Genomic DNA, 14,041 nt, shown 5'->3' with positions numbered 1-14,041 from the left:
ATACCTAGAGCAGAACACTTGTGATCAGATCACACAAGACGTATTTTAATGACAGGTATGAACAAGGCCTAAAGGTAGTAACCGAGAGAATCGCGCACATCTATCCAAGCAACATACACTCTGTTTAAGAAAGCATGACAAATGAGGATTTGTGATGAAGGTAGAATAGGCTTTAACATGACCTCCACCATTTTCACATAGAAGCCTGTTTGTGTTTACAGATCTGCTTAAAAGCCTTTTGTGGCTCCAGTGTGGAGGTGCACAAAATATGATCAATTGCCTGAAGCTGTGTCACTTGAGTCAGCATCGGCTGGGGCTGAATATGAAAGACAGAGTTAAAGAGAAGTGAGCTTACCAGACCTCTGCAGCCTGCGCCTCATCACTGCTCGAGGCCAGCAGCTCGAGGTTACATTCACTACATTAGCGTAACACGTGTGAATCACCAGCTCCACTCTTCAAGTTGCATTGACGGTAATGCAAGCTGTAGGATTTGACAAATAAGATGAAAAAAGACAATATTCTTGGTTCTGCAGCATTAATGGTATTTTTTATCTGTATCTATATCTGTATAGAATCTGTCCATCCTGGGCGTGACAGGGTCGTAAAGGACATTTATGTTTAATTGCTGGGGTACAGTTAATGGCTTCACACATCTACCACCATCTTGTGCATTCCTGTTGGCTTGATTGAGACAATATTTAAAAGCGTGTTGTGAAGTCTTCCACCTTTCACAGGCTTTTTAGGTCACTCCAGTGAAACCACTCACTGAACCCAGAGTGGCTCAGAGTGAACAGTGGTGTTAATGCTGTAGTATTTGGAGGTATCAGCGTGCTGTTAGATGCTCACAGCTAACATGTAAAGTAACTCACAGCTTCCAGAGACGCATATGAATTAACTATGATGATGGGTGTGTGTGCGTGCATGCGTATGTTTTTGTGACCTTTTGTTGCTATGACCACACTTGTGCATTTACGTTAGAATGAACTGTGGCTGGGTTCCTACACGACTGCCGTCTAAAGTGAAAGAGGAAACCTACAAGGAGACGGAGAGAGCAAGGGAATGAAAGTGGATGAAAAGTGACAGATTGAATGTGAGAGAAGGAAAAGTGTTGAGCGAATGAAAGACACCAAATAGCTCTTTGCAGGTATGAGTGTCTGCAGACATGAGTGCCCTCAATCCACTGCATTTTACACATTAATCCGGTCCAGGCCTCTGTGATGTACACAGATGGCCCAAATAACATTCAGGCCAGTACAGTTAAAGTCCATGAAGCTCAAATACGTCCGTCCATCTGTCACGATATCTTAAGAAGTTCTAGAGGGAATTCCTTTGATTTTTTAAAAAAAACTTTCAGTTGGATTCAAAGATGAACTGAATAAAATTTGGTGGTCAAAGGTTAAAGGTCGCAGTCTCTGTGGCCTCACAAACCCTCCTTGCCTCGTGAAAGTGTTTTGTTAAAAGAATAGTTCACCGTAAAATGAAAATGAACTTACTATCTGCTCACCTCTATGCAGATGGAGTGCTTGTTGACTCAAACACTTCACCCAATCAATAATCAGTTAATCTTTGAGTTCACATGACAACTGGTCAAAAATGAAAGAACTCAAAGATCAACTGATTAGATTTCAGTGGTCACAGGTTACGATGACCTCATATTTTTTTGAATGCAGCATGTCAGGAATACCTGGAAGGGTTTAGACTGCACTGGTTGGTGGAAGCAAACAACCTCAGTGGATGTATTCTAATTTGTTCAGTGTTAAGATTCTTCAGGGTCACAGTTTGCAGGATTTACACATTTTTCTCTCATTGACACCAGATTTTTAAAAGATCATAGATAAATTCCTTAAAACAAATTTCCATGAAAAACAAAAATAATGAAGCTTATCTAATTTATTCAAAGCTGAGTGTGCATTTTAACATTCAAAAGTCAGAGCTGCATCTTCGGGCTAACAACATAGTAATCATTTTATTTTACCATGTTTTTATGCATTCACAAGCGTGAAATTGAATTAAGGTTGCATGAGTTTGGTCCCAACTTATTAGAGCGGCGGCCGACAGAACAAGAAAGCATATGAATCTCAACTGCTTTTATTAGACTGTGGCCTGTTTATGCTGTCTAATTAATAAATTCATACCAACAAGAAATCAAGTAGCAGTGGGAGAGGAATGCAGTTTATTAATTTAGGAAAAGAAAAAGGTTCAAATTTACAATAAGTACTGGCAGCTATATGTTGATATCAGTGCAGAGGTTTCACAGTATGGTTTTGCTGGGTCAGTCTATGTGAAAGATGATGATGTGGATTCTTCTTTTAATTGTTGTATTTGCATGTGATATTTGTTTTCATCACGTCATTATCTCTGCAGAGGAGGTTATGATTTAAAGCTATCTGTTTGTTTATTGTTTTTTGTTAGTGAGTACGATTACTCACAAAAAAAGGAACTGATTTCCATAAATTCTGAGTGATTTTTTTTTCTTTTAACATTGCAAGTAATAATTTATCAGATAATCATTCATGGATCTTGTTGGGGAAAAAAACTGGTATGTTAAGGGGACTTAAGAGTGTGTGTAAATTGGTGCAGATGAAAATAAAAATCTTAAATGTGGTTTTATAAGGGGACTGTTAGCCATTGTTATATTGTGGAAGTATGATGATTTTCTAAAATGTAACCTTACATTTGCAAAAAGATCCATCTCTGGTTAAACCCTTAACATTCCCCACATTCTCCTAACACCCTAACAAGTGAAATGTTGCTTGACTGAGGATTGAAGGTTTACTTTCAAATGCTCCAGATTCCAGCCTCCTAGTTTAACATTTTCACCTCTCCCTCAATGTAAAGCCTCCAAACATCAGCCTCCACTTCCATGGTTTTTGTAGTAAAGAGCTGCGGGCTGGTGTGAAGTAGGAGTAGCAACAACACAAATCCAGTCTTAGATACGTCCTCACACAGCGGCTTTATATTGTGAGTGTGAAGAAAGACTCTATTTTGAGTGAGCAAATTGTTTGTGTCAAAACAAAAGCTAATCTGAATGCACACTGGCCTTCCTTTCGGCAGCTACCGAGCTCACAGTCAAACACTGGACTGTTGACTTTATGATGTTCCTCATTTTGTTGGTAAACTATCCTGGGTGTACAAAGCAGGGAGGCGGCAGCTGCCCCCAGAGAGAGTGTGTACTCTGTGTACAGTATGTGTGTTTCTCAGATACCAGTCCTTACATCAAGTAAGCAGCTAAATCCAGGCTGAAAATATCACATGTCAAGGTGCCCCAGGGGTATGCACCCCTCTTTACTTCCTGCTGAAGGACTTGCAACAATATTTGCTCAGCAAACATCTCCGATGACAGGCCTCAAGCTACCATGCAGCCGCTAAAGTAAACAGCGGGAGGTGGGGCGGAGGCGAGGGAAGAGGAGAGGAGAGACGAAAAGGAGTAATGGGGGTAGAGAGAGGTGATAAGGAGGATAGAAAAGAAGAGGAGAGGAGGCATTGAGTGGCAGTTGAACCACTACTCCTTTCTGGTGGAGCATATCTGCACCCTTGCTCTTTTCTTATATTTCCTCTGGTGTGTATTCACAAATGAATCAATATTAATATTGTTATAACTCAAATACAATCTACAAAAAAACTGAAAAGGCAGAGATATATGATATATATAAAGATATGTTTCCTTGTTGGAGAAATGCACACCCTGCTTTTAAATAAATGAATGTGAAAAACCCTTATCATTGAGGACATTTGTCCAACTATATCAAGCAACCAGGAGCAATAACAGTGCGTGGACATCAACATCTTCATAGCACAGCTTAAAGGATTAGACAGGTGAAAGATATTTAGATTTATTTTATTATCTACAGACCAAAACTGAAATGAGCTAAACTGTTGAATTGGATGACACATTATTTCATTATAATGAACATTACTTTATATATGGTACCAACTACAGTGTGCTGGTGCTGTAAGTTATCACTAGATGTGTATTAATGTGCAGCTGAAACTTCCTGAAAAATAAATTTGCTTGTTACTTGTTTCTTCACAGACACAATGCTGGGTCGTTAAAACAAAAGAACCTTTTTTTTTATTAAACAACATATTTGGTAACAGTTTTTAAAGCTTTGTATTTTCTTTTGGAACAAACATGCTTAGGTTCTACGCACTGCAGGAAGAAAGTATTCGTATAAAGATTTACTGCGTATCCAGTATTGCATTCTTGACATGGTCCCAGCTCTTTGTTTCAGAATATCTTAATGTCTCATAGAGGAGGGGTACTCAACTAAAATTCAAAGAGCTCCAGTTAGTGCAGATTTGGAACGCAGGCGGGGGCCTGAGTAGAATTAAGTTAGACAATTTATAATGCATTCAATCGGTCTGTGAGTTTTCTGGTCTGTTAAACCAGTGACATACAGGCTAGAAAAGCTGGGCTGGTTAAAATAGAAACGATCAATCCACATTTCATATTTCTCAGTGATTCACTGTTTGTCAGTCTTGGAAGAAGAGGATGACGTCTATCTATCAGTGACCTCAGTCATGCGGATAATGGCACTGACCTTCAAGGTGGCCTGAGTGGGCCAAAATATATTTTCTTTAATATTATAACTGTCAACTAAAACATGAGCAATCTAAGACCCCAGACAGCTTTAAATTAGTTGTATTGTTTTACCTCACTGTGTTATAATGAGGGGATATAAGAAAGTAAGTTTGACAACATCAACACAGTATTTCAGGTGTCATTGCAAAAAAAATAACAGTTAGCGAGTTAGATCTGATATTTTACAGTAAAACCTGATCCAGACATATTTTAATGGCTCAGTATCAACTTAAATAACTCATCAAATTGGATCCTTTCATTACTTGACTTGGCAACTCAAAGTACAGCATTTCTTCTATCACACACCAATCATAGAATTATCAGTGTCTTACACAAAGAAACATTGGAATGCAGACTCAAAGAGCCAGGGATCAAACCACCGACATTTAATTTAGCCTCGTCCTCCTGTGCCACAGCCGCCCCCACTGTGCTCTGCTGTGTGTTTTGACCACCTCAGCCAGCGAGGGTTGCAGGTCCAGTTCTTGAAGACGCCTGCTGTGCAGCTTCCTGCTGAATAAGTCAGAGAGAATTAGCCTGTGTGAATGTGAAACTATTTACAGTGGTTCAGATATGAAGAATACAGATTCTAAGCTCCAACACTGACAATCAAATACCTGCATCATTATCACTTTCACTCGTAAAAAGACAATTATCGCTGGTTGTACGACATTAATGGAGCGATGCTTGTGAGCTAGTTCAGGCAGCCACCTCGAGCTGCGCTGCTGTAATCATGTGACATGCCTCAATCTCCACAACCCTCCATAATACACACCCTCCTGATTCACTGGTCTATTTAAGCTTCAAAGATTTCCCATCTCTCCCTTTGCTTGTCACTGTCTCTGTTGCACTGCATCGCCAAGTCAAGATATTGATCAACATTCCGATATGTCGCCATTTAATTGTATTCTTCAATTTATTAAGCGTATGTGCATTGATACAGTGCTGACACTTGGTGAAGGAAAAAGTCTTTCACATGCTTTTGCTTAAACCATCACACTTTCCTTCCAAAAAAGGCTTCTTAATCACAGTGAAATTGTAAGCAGAGAAGAAGCCTTCTTTTTCTAGCATTTGTCTCTGAAGACTCCTCCGAGTTCATTACAGGGTGAAGTTGGAGAAAAAGATCAGGGACTTCTGTTCTTCTGTGACACAAAGGGCATTTTCAGCTTTTGTAAAAGTTTCGTAGAAATAGACAAAAAACATTGGGCAACAAGAAGTCAAGATGCAATAAATGTGAACTCATGTACCAGACGTTCATGCTCTGCACCTCTTACCCCTCCAGTGATATATGCTGTCCCCAGCTGTGTTTCATGATGGATGCATTTTTAATTTCACCACTGTAAATCTGTGTCTTAGCGGTCCATGAAAGTAGTCTGCACCATCGGATTGCATACCCATACACATTACATATGGATCAGTCAATTAGAAGCCAAGGGCCCTGCAACTATGCATTTTAATGACACTGAATGATTTGCAATTCTGACATGGGATGTGGGAACCTGTAAAAAAAAAGATATGAGGCTGCGTTAGACTGCTGATGTGCCGAGAGAGCACTGTGTCCCCAGTGCTGCTGTTTCCACTGCGGTAACTGTTTAGTTATGTAGTGAAATAAATCTCACAGCGGCAGCTCAGTCTATCTCCCAACAAAAACATGAGCCAGGAAAATGGAGGAGCCCCAGTCAAATTGACTGAATTGAAATAAAGTCGATTACCAAGATGCTTTCCCACTGCAGGTATCTCAATAAGGATCCGACAGAAGGAAGTACAATGAAAAAGCTTTTTAGAAATGTTCCATCATTAGTTGCCTTTTTTATTTCTCTCTTCTTGTGCCTCTGCACTGGTGACAACCAGTGGCCAATGGCATTATGTATTTTTTATGTCTGTCTGGCCATCAATTGCGAACACGCCATGAGGGAATTTCTTCAAATTCCTTAAATACATTCAGATTATTTATTAGATTTTGCTAGCCAGGGGTCAAGGTCACTGTCCCCTCGTAAAGCACATTTCTTTTGATACCCCAGGAACACTTTCAGGGAATTCATTAAAATTCACTTAAAGGTAATTTGGACAGAATTCTGGTGGTTGAAGGTCAAAGATACGGTGGCCTCAGAAATGATGTTTTTGGCATCTTGAACAAGATATCTCAAGTCTGGTTTTGACCAGTTGTCACTTTTAAAGATCAAAGATCATAGTTACCTCATATGAATCTGGAAAATAAGACTGAAACTGCAGAGTTTGGTGACAGCAAACAACCACAGAGCAGAGATTCTAGTTTCCATGATGTTTGATTCTTTTTATTACAAATTTCCATTAAAGACTCTCCAGTAAACTGTGTGTGTGTGTGTGTGTGTGTGTGTGTGTGTGTGTGTGTGTGTGTGTGTGCGCGCGTTGTGTGTACTTGTGCTTGTGTGTACTTGTGTGTCTGTGTTGCTGTTACAGGCAGGTAAAAAATGGGATCTGAACTTTCTGTGCTGTAAACATCCACTTTTTATTTTTGAACTGGTCTGCTTTCCTAATCTGTTACTCCACACTGGTTCTTTACACCTTGAGGCCAGCAGCATAGCACTGCAGAAGAAATCCAATTTGGCATGTTCTCCAAGAGCTGCTCACAAATACCAGTGTGCTCACTGTGACTTTGGGTCTGTTCATTTCATGGCAATTCTGCAACATGAAGCAGCCTCAGTGGTGGATGAAGTACTTGGATGCTTTACTCTGAAAAATGGAAATACTAAAATGTAGAAGCTTCTTTATTACATGTAGGTATGTTGGGAGTATTTTAAGTAATGCAGATTATTAGATTAGACACACGTTTGGGATCTTAATCTTTCCAATCTTAATCCACTCTCAGTGAAATGGAGTGGAGGATGAAGCACAGTACATCACATGAATGTTTAAAAATAATAATAATGATATATTTCTCAGTGCCAGTCTAAACACCCAAGGACAACTGCCAATACATCATAAATAAACACATGAATAATGCTAATGAAACCAAAAGTAGGAGACACAAACACCTGTGATTAAAACATATGTGAACCTAATCATATTTAAACACAAGAGTGATGTAAAAGCAAAGGTTACAGTGTGATGAGTGAGGTATAGATGATTCTACACTGTGGGTTGTGTTATTTGGAGCATGGTGACACGTGGTTCGCCAACTTGACAGGACCAAGCCAAACGCAACAGCTCGTTCAAATCTCAGTATCCTACAGCTTATGTACACAGACATTTATTCTCACATAGCAAGAATTCATGATTTAAACCCAAGCTTATTATGCATGACTCTTTCCATTTAGCGGAATCCTGCTCATGATGATTTAAAACATTTGCTCTCGGCCACTTACTGTATGTCAGCTGGTGTGCAGAGTTGGTGTGTGTGTGTTTGTGTGTGTGTGTGTCTGCTTGTCCTCTGCTGTCACGTGTGTCTCCCTTTCCTCAACCTCGGGCCCAGCCCCGGTCTCTAAGGAGTCATCCCCTGGAAAGGCATGACAGAGCCCCAGTGTTTGGAAATGGCTGTGCTGGCAGCGATAAGCAGTTCAAAGAAGAGAGCGCATTAATGTAATTGGCTGCCAGCAGCACATTGGCCTCGTCGTCTCATATCCACATGCGGTAACACACACTCACCACACGGATTATTGGAGGAGAGTGTGTGAGAGAGGATGAGAGAATGGAGGATGAGAGATGAAGTAAAGGACAGAGAGAGAGAGAGGGGCGGAGGAGGAGTCGCAGTCCTCATTGTGTCGCTCATTAAGCCGTGGGAGGCTCATGGAGGCTGAGAGATGAGATGAGAGGTGTCAGAGTTAAATGTCAGGTCTGGAAGGGACGTAGCTGACCTCACACACACACACACACACACACACACACACACACACACACACGCACACGCACACACAGAGAGAGAGAAGGGATCCAAATCTGCATCCTTGAATTATCCCCTCAACTTCTCCTCTCCTCCTTAACTCCTCTCTCTCTGCCACTCACCTAGTTTTACCCCTTCCATTTTCCTCCCATTACACCCAAATTACTGGTGTCATTGCAAATTGAAATGTTGCGACTCGATAGCAGCATTTCCTCTGAACAGTCCGACTGCAGTGGGATGAAGCGAAGGCCATTTCCTTCAGCTAATTTGCGAGTCTGTGTGATGAGAGCGCGGAGGAGAATGCCGGGTGGCTTCCTCCACTGTTCTGAAATGTTTTTTTAACCAAAGGCTGTGAGCAGCTTTGAAGTTAACACCCTCGTCCTTGTATTTAAAACATTCTCCTCTTGTGTTCTCTGCTCACACTCCTCATCCCACTCACACTTTGCTGCTGTTCCCAGTTCAAATGCTGCTCTAATTTTTATTCTTACTCTCAGCTCTTTCACCCTCTGATCTACTCTGCCTTTTCCCATTTGACAATATTTGGTGTTCATGAATCCAAAATAGCAAGTTATTTTTTCTGAAATCTTTTTCTGCTCAAAATATTTACATTGCCTTAGTATGTAACCTTTTTTTTTTTTTATGAGGCTGTGGTTGAGATCATTTGTAATCATGATCTCAGACAAGTGGGAATTCTTAAAGATGCACTTATCAATATATTTGTATTGACTATGTGTAATGTGAAAACCTTTGCTAATAGGTTGAGACGCACACAGAATAATCACACAACTCTGCATCACCTCTCAGCTCAATGCTAACTGGTTGAACCACAGCCAGTTAGCGATTAGTTGGGAATGTAGTGGAGCATTTAGCAGCTGAAGATCCAGATATTTGTTTTGGGAGTTGGTGAAGACCAACATCATTCAGAAATACATATATATGAATACATACAAATGACAATATTGTTGACAATATTGTTTGTCTGAGGTTTAGACATAAATGGCAACGGTAAAATGCAACAAATGTCTGATCTGATTTGATCTAATCAAATCAGATCATTAGATCCAAGAACACAGTAGCAGATCCTCTAAAGTACAACATTCTGCCTTTTTGCAGGTCAACCCTTCAAGTTGGACCCAAAGACGGCCCACAAGAAGCTCCGCCTGTCCAACGACTGTCTGACCATGGAGAAGGACGAGAGCTCGCTAAAGAAGAGTCACACCCCGGAGCGCTTCAGTGGCACAGGCTCATATGGAGCAGCGGGTAATGTCTTCATTGACAGTGGGTGCCACTACTGGGAGGTGCTGCTTGGAGCATCTACATGGTAAGAAACACACACACACACACACACACACACACACAGACACACTCTAATGCATTATATAAGCCTGCAAGGAGGTTTTGTAAACTGAATTCTTCTTCAAGGAGTTAAAATCTAGGCTGTTATGCAAAACATCACACACACAGAAACACACACTTCCACTTGCAGTGTATACTCTTATCCTCATTATATTATTTTCCCTAATTGGCTGTGAAGTAGACCTCTCCATGCACGAAAGACCCAAAGGGCCTGTGTCTGTCTTGTGCGTCCTCAGCATGAGGTAGCATGACTGTGCGAGTGAAATCATTAAGGAGGACACTAGTCTCAGATCAGTAATGCATTCCAAATTGTTCCCTCCCTGCAGGTATGCCATTGGCGTGGCCTACAAATCAGCCCCAAAGAACGAATGGAGCGGCAAGAACTCGTCCTCGTGGGTGTTCTCACGCTGCAATAACAACTTCATGGTGCGCCACGACGGCAAGGAGATGCTGGTGGAGGCGAGCCTGCAGCTGAGGCGGCTGGGCGTCCTGCTAGACTATGACAACAATTCTCTGTCCTTCCACGATGCAATGAACTCCCAGCACATTCACACCTTTGAAGTCTCCTTCCTCCTGCCCGTCGTACCTACCTTCATGATCTGGAACAAGTCGGTCATGATACTCTCAGGGCTGCCCGTCCCTGACTTTGTTGATGGTGTGGCCTCAGATCTACAAGAACAGCAGCAGCAGCAGATGGGCCTGTGCCGACAAGAGTCGCCGTACCTGACGGGAATGAAGACCTGCCACTGAGAAAGAGTCCACTCACACCTGGTGACTGTGACAGCGTTACTTACGTTCCGCTCTGATCTTCATAATGAGTGGACCTGTTAGTTTTTATGGAATAGAAAGAGATGGGAATATGCGCAGAAAAATGTCAGTCCTGATAGTTTGTAGCCATCCAATGCTTTGCAAATCCATCAGTGAATGGGAACAAGGTCTCTTGACTGAAGACGTCAGGGGACGTAAAACTCATCTGATGCTCTGGAGTCGCTGAGGATGTGAGCTTTGGTCTGATTGGACGGAGCATGACTCCCGGGTTCCTTGACATTTAAGGTCTTCCTTTTTGATTTATTGTCTTCTTGATTCGACCCTAGGCAGAAGACCAAGGAGGGAATGTTGTCATCATTTAGAGGGCAACGATTAAACAGTGACATTATTACATCATTAAAACTGCAAAGGAGGAGGCAGCCAAAACAGAACCTGAATACAGACTTTTTAAATGTCCATATATCTGTCATATCAAGGTTATGTCAAATTTAGATTTTAATATTGATGAACTGGTCTGAAATTACAGTTGTAATGGTTTGGGTCTCAGTGTCTTTGAAACAGTTTAGAGAGCATGGAAAATGGCAAAAAATGCAAAAAACTCAGTTCCACACCACTTCTGGGACTTCACGACACTTGTTGTTTATTTAACCTGAACACTCTTTAACCCTACCCTGCCCACAAACCACATACAACCAAAAAGTTATATAAAGAATCTCACTCAACTAACGTAAGGAAAACAAAAAGCGCAGTCTGATGACGTTATTCCTCTCATAACACGGCAACACAGAATGTCTTAGCAGCAGCCTATTTGATTTCTTGGCAAGAGTTAGAAAGTTAGAAAATGTCTCAAAACATTTCTTCTGCTGAATGTGCAAGATGCTGCCATCTTGCCAATGCAAACACAGCAACAGGACTCAATACAAATCTTCTGGCGTCACTGTTAACGTGTTGCACCCTCTGTCGTTGCTCAACTCCTTTCCTTGGTCTTCCTCCTAGGTTTGACCCCAGAAGCTTTCAGGTTTCAGGAAGTGCTCAACAGATATTATATAACAAGGTCATAGGGGATTCAGTTTTGCATCATGTGACTACTCAACTTGTATAATAAGAGGTTTATTGAACACTAGAGGAAAAAAGTGTTATTTATGAGAAAAAAAGATGAAGATGTTTTACTTTTATTATTAATCTCAACATATTCATGCACTTTTTGATTAACACTACTTCCCCTCTGTGAGTATTTGAATAGGTGGAGCTGAGGTGTGATGGGGGGGAGAAAGTGACGACAGGCACTACTGCTGGTTGTGTTCAGTCATATTTACAAAATAGTTTATGATTATTAATTAAAAATGGTTGCCGGATATTAACCATACAAATGTTTATTGCAATAAAACACTGCTAAAACTACTTGTTATGTTTGTTGCAAACACCGAATCTGGTCTCTCAAAGCACTTTGCAATAAAACAGAAGAGTCTGCTGTAAAGTTTAAAACATTTTTTTCTGTGCTTTGAACACAAGCAGTGGCTTTCCCTCCCTGTGCGTCTCTTCGATAGCGAATAGAAAACTGATCTTCTTTAGAAAAGGGATATGATTATGATGTTGTTCATGCGATTTTTATCACGATGATATGAAGATAAAATAATAGCTGTTTTTTCTATAAAAAAAGTTCACTCTGATTTTGACTATTTCAGGGAAGGAGGGGGTTAACACGTTAACTTGCTGTCTGTCGCAATGTCATGGCATGATTGTGTTTTCCTGTGTGATTTGTTAACACACACATGCACACACACACACACACACACACACACACCAACACACGTCATGTTTTTGTTTATGTTGGCCTTGTCGTGATAAATGCATGATACATTTTAGGATCCCACAACGTTTGACTAGGTGATTCAATAAGCTCTTTTCAATTTCACCAAATCTTCATCTGATACAACAACACAACTGTTCATTCACTTAAACCTGATTTGAGCTTAAACTCTCTTCACCACCCATCCACAGTCCATGAATGGCTGTAGTGGCACAGTTGATGCAGATGTACGAGGTCGTGTAGGGAGGCGTCGTGATAAAGTGACAGTTGAGGTTAAAAAAGGAAGAAGATTTACACACCATCTCGTTTGACACTTCATGGTCATTTTTACTCTGTACACATCACCAGGTTTGTGCTTGATGTTGACTGTCACGATTAGCTTGACTTGAAAAAGGAACAGGCACACCCTGCAAACACACACACGACCATTTGCTACAGACTTATTGACAAGCTATAGAGAGTGAAAGCGAACACGTCATGGCCTCCAAGTTTACCTTTCAACCTCCAGCATTCGTTTGGGGCCTCTGCGTGATGCATCCATCATGAGGGTTCGGTTTAGGGTCTGATCGCCTCAGTGCTTCTGGCAACAGAGATAATCCACTGGTTAAAGGTAACGCAGTGGCAGCTCCAGTATCAGAAGGGTTATTTTTCCTTCAGGTAGATTTGTGGATGTTACCTCTCTTCCAGACATCCGCCAATCTTACTGAATAATGTCGGTCACAAGCTCAAAAATGAAAATTTAAAAAAAAAATGTGTTGATTTGTGATCTGTACTGACAAGCTCAAGTCATCTGTGCAAGTGTGCTTGGCTGGGTCACTGCATGATTACGTGACCTTGCTGCAGGTTCATAACTCTTCTATCTTCATGAGGTTGCCTATCTCGAGTCAAGCATATTCTCTCTTTTTTCCCCGCAAAAAAAAAAAACGTTCATTTCCATGCATATCAGACCATTTGCAGTGCTCTTTCTTTCTTTGTGTCACAATTCAATACAGTAAAATATATACAGTGAATGATTTTCAATAGCTACCCTCTCCTTGTAGTGAAGTGTAATACTCTAGATACAATGCAATAGATTCTTCTTTTTGCTTTTCTGTTTGTGTAACTTGGGAAATTATTTTTACAACTCAAAAGAAGTCCTCTCCTTTTGGCATTTGGACCTGATAAACAGCACAAGAAGAGCTGGCTTTGCTTTCATGCAAGGCTTCCTGTTTCCATAGATATAATTTCAGCCAGAGAGGAATGTAAATCATAGGGGGAAATATATATTATATAAAGTTGTATAATATACAAAATATATATGAACCAATGTTATTTATGTGAATTTAAGTCCAATTAAAAGTCTGATCCCAGATGTGTTTGAGTGGAGATGTTATTTTTACAGTTGTGTTGATTACAGAAGATGCCATTATGTGTTGTTCCTCCTCACTGTGCTTACACAATGCTTAAACAGTATATTGATATATAGTGGACTTTTGTTGTACATCTATCAATTAAATTTAGACTCCGATAATTATATTTGTTACCTGGCCTTAACTGGGCCTATAAAATAGGTCAACAAATAATACCCACACTCAAAACAACTCATCAAAATAAGGTGGTTATTGAACAAATAAACCTCACACAATAACATACTGATTCGGCCAAACCAAATAACACAAGGGGGAGACGA

At 40.6% G+C, this 14,041-nt stretch overlaps 1 protein-coding gene across 6 annotated transcripts in view; it reads left to right on the top strand.

Moving 5' to 3' along the window:
• mid2 (midline 2) overlaps window positions 1–13,723 on the top strand; it is a 143,241-nt gene extending 129,518 nt beyond the window's left edge. For all 6 annotated transcript variants that reach the window (XM_020085263.2, XM_020085247.2, XM_069531481.1 and 3 more), the window contains 2 exons: window positions 9,552–9,759; window positions 10,121–13,723. In XM_020085263.2, the coding sequence (XP_019940822.1) occupies window positions 9,552–9,759; window positions 10,121–10,544 (632 nt within the window). In that variant the 3' untranslated portion in view covers window positions 10,545–13,723. The remainder of the gene's footprint in view (window positions 1–9,551; window positions 9,760–10,120) is intronic.
• Window positions 13,724–14,041: the final 318 nt, after the last annotated feature.

The sequence above is a fragment of the Paralichthys olivaceus genome, chromosome 9 (assembly GCF_024713975.1).
Source record: "Paralichthys olivaceus isolate ysfri-2021 chromosome 9, ASM2471397v2, whole genome shotgun sequence".
In the NCBI taxonomy this organism is placed as follows: domain Eukaryota; kingdom Metazoa; phylum Chordata; class Actinopteri; order Pleuronectiformes; family Paralichthyidae; genus Paralichthys; species Paralichthys olivaceus.
Note: the sequence above shows the minus strand (reverse complement) of the source record. Positions and strands in the feature narration are given on the sequence as shown.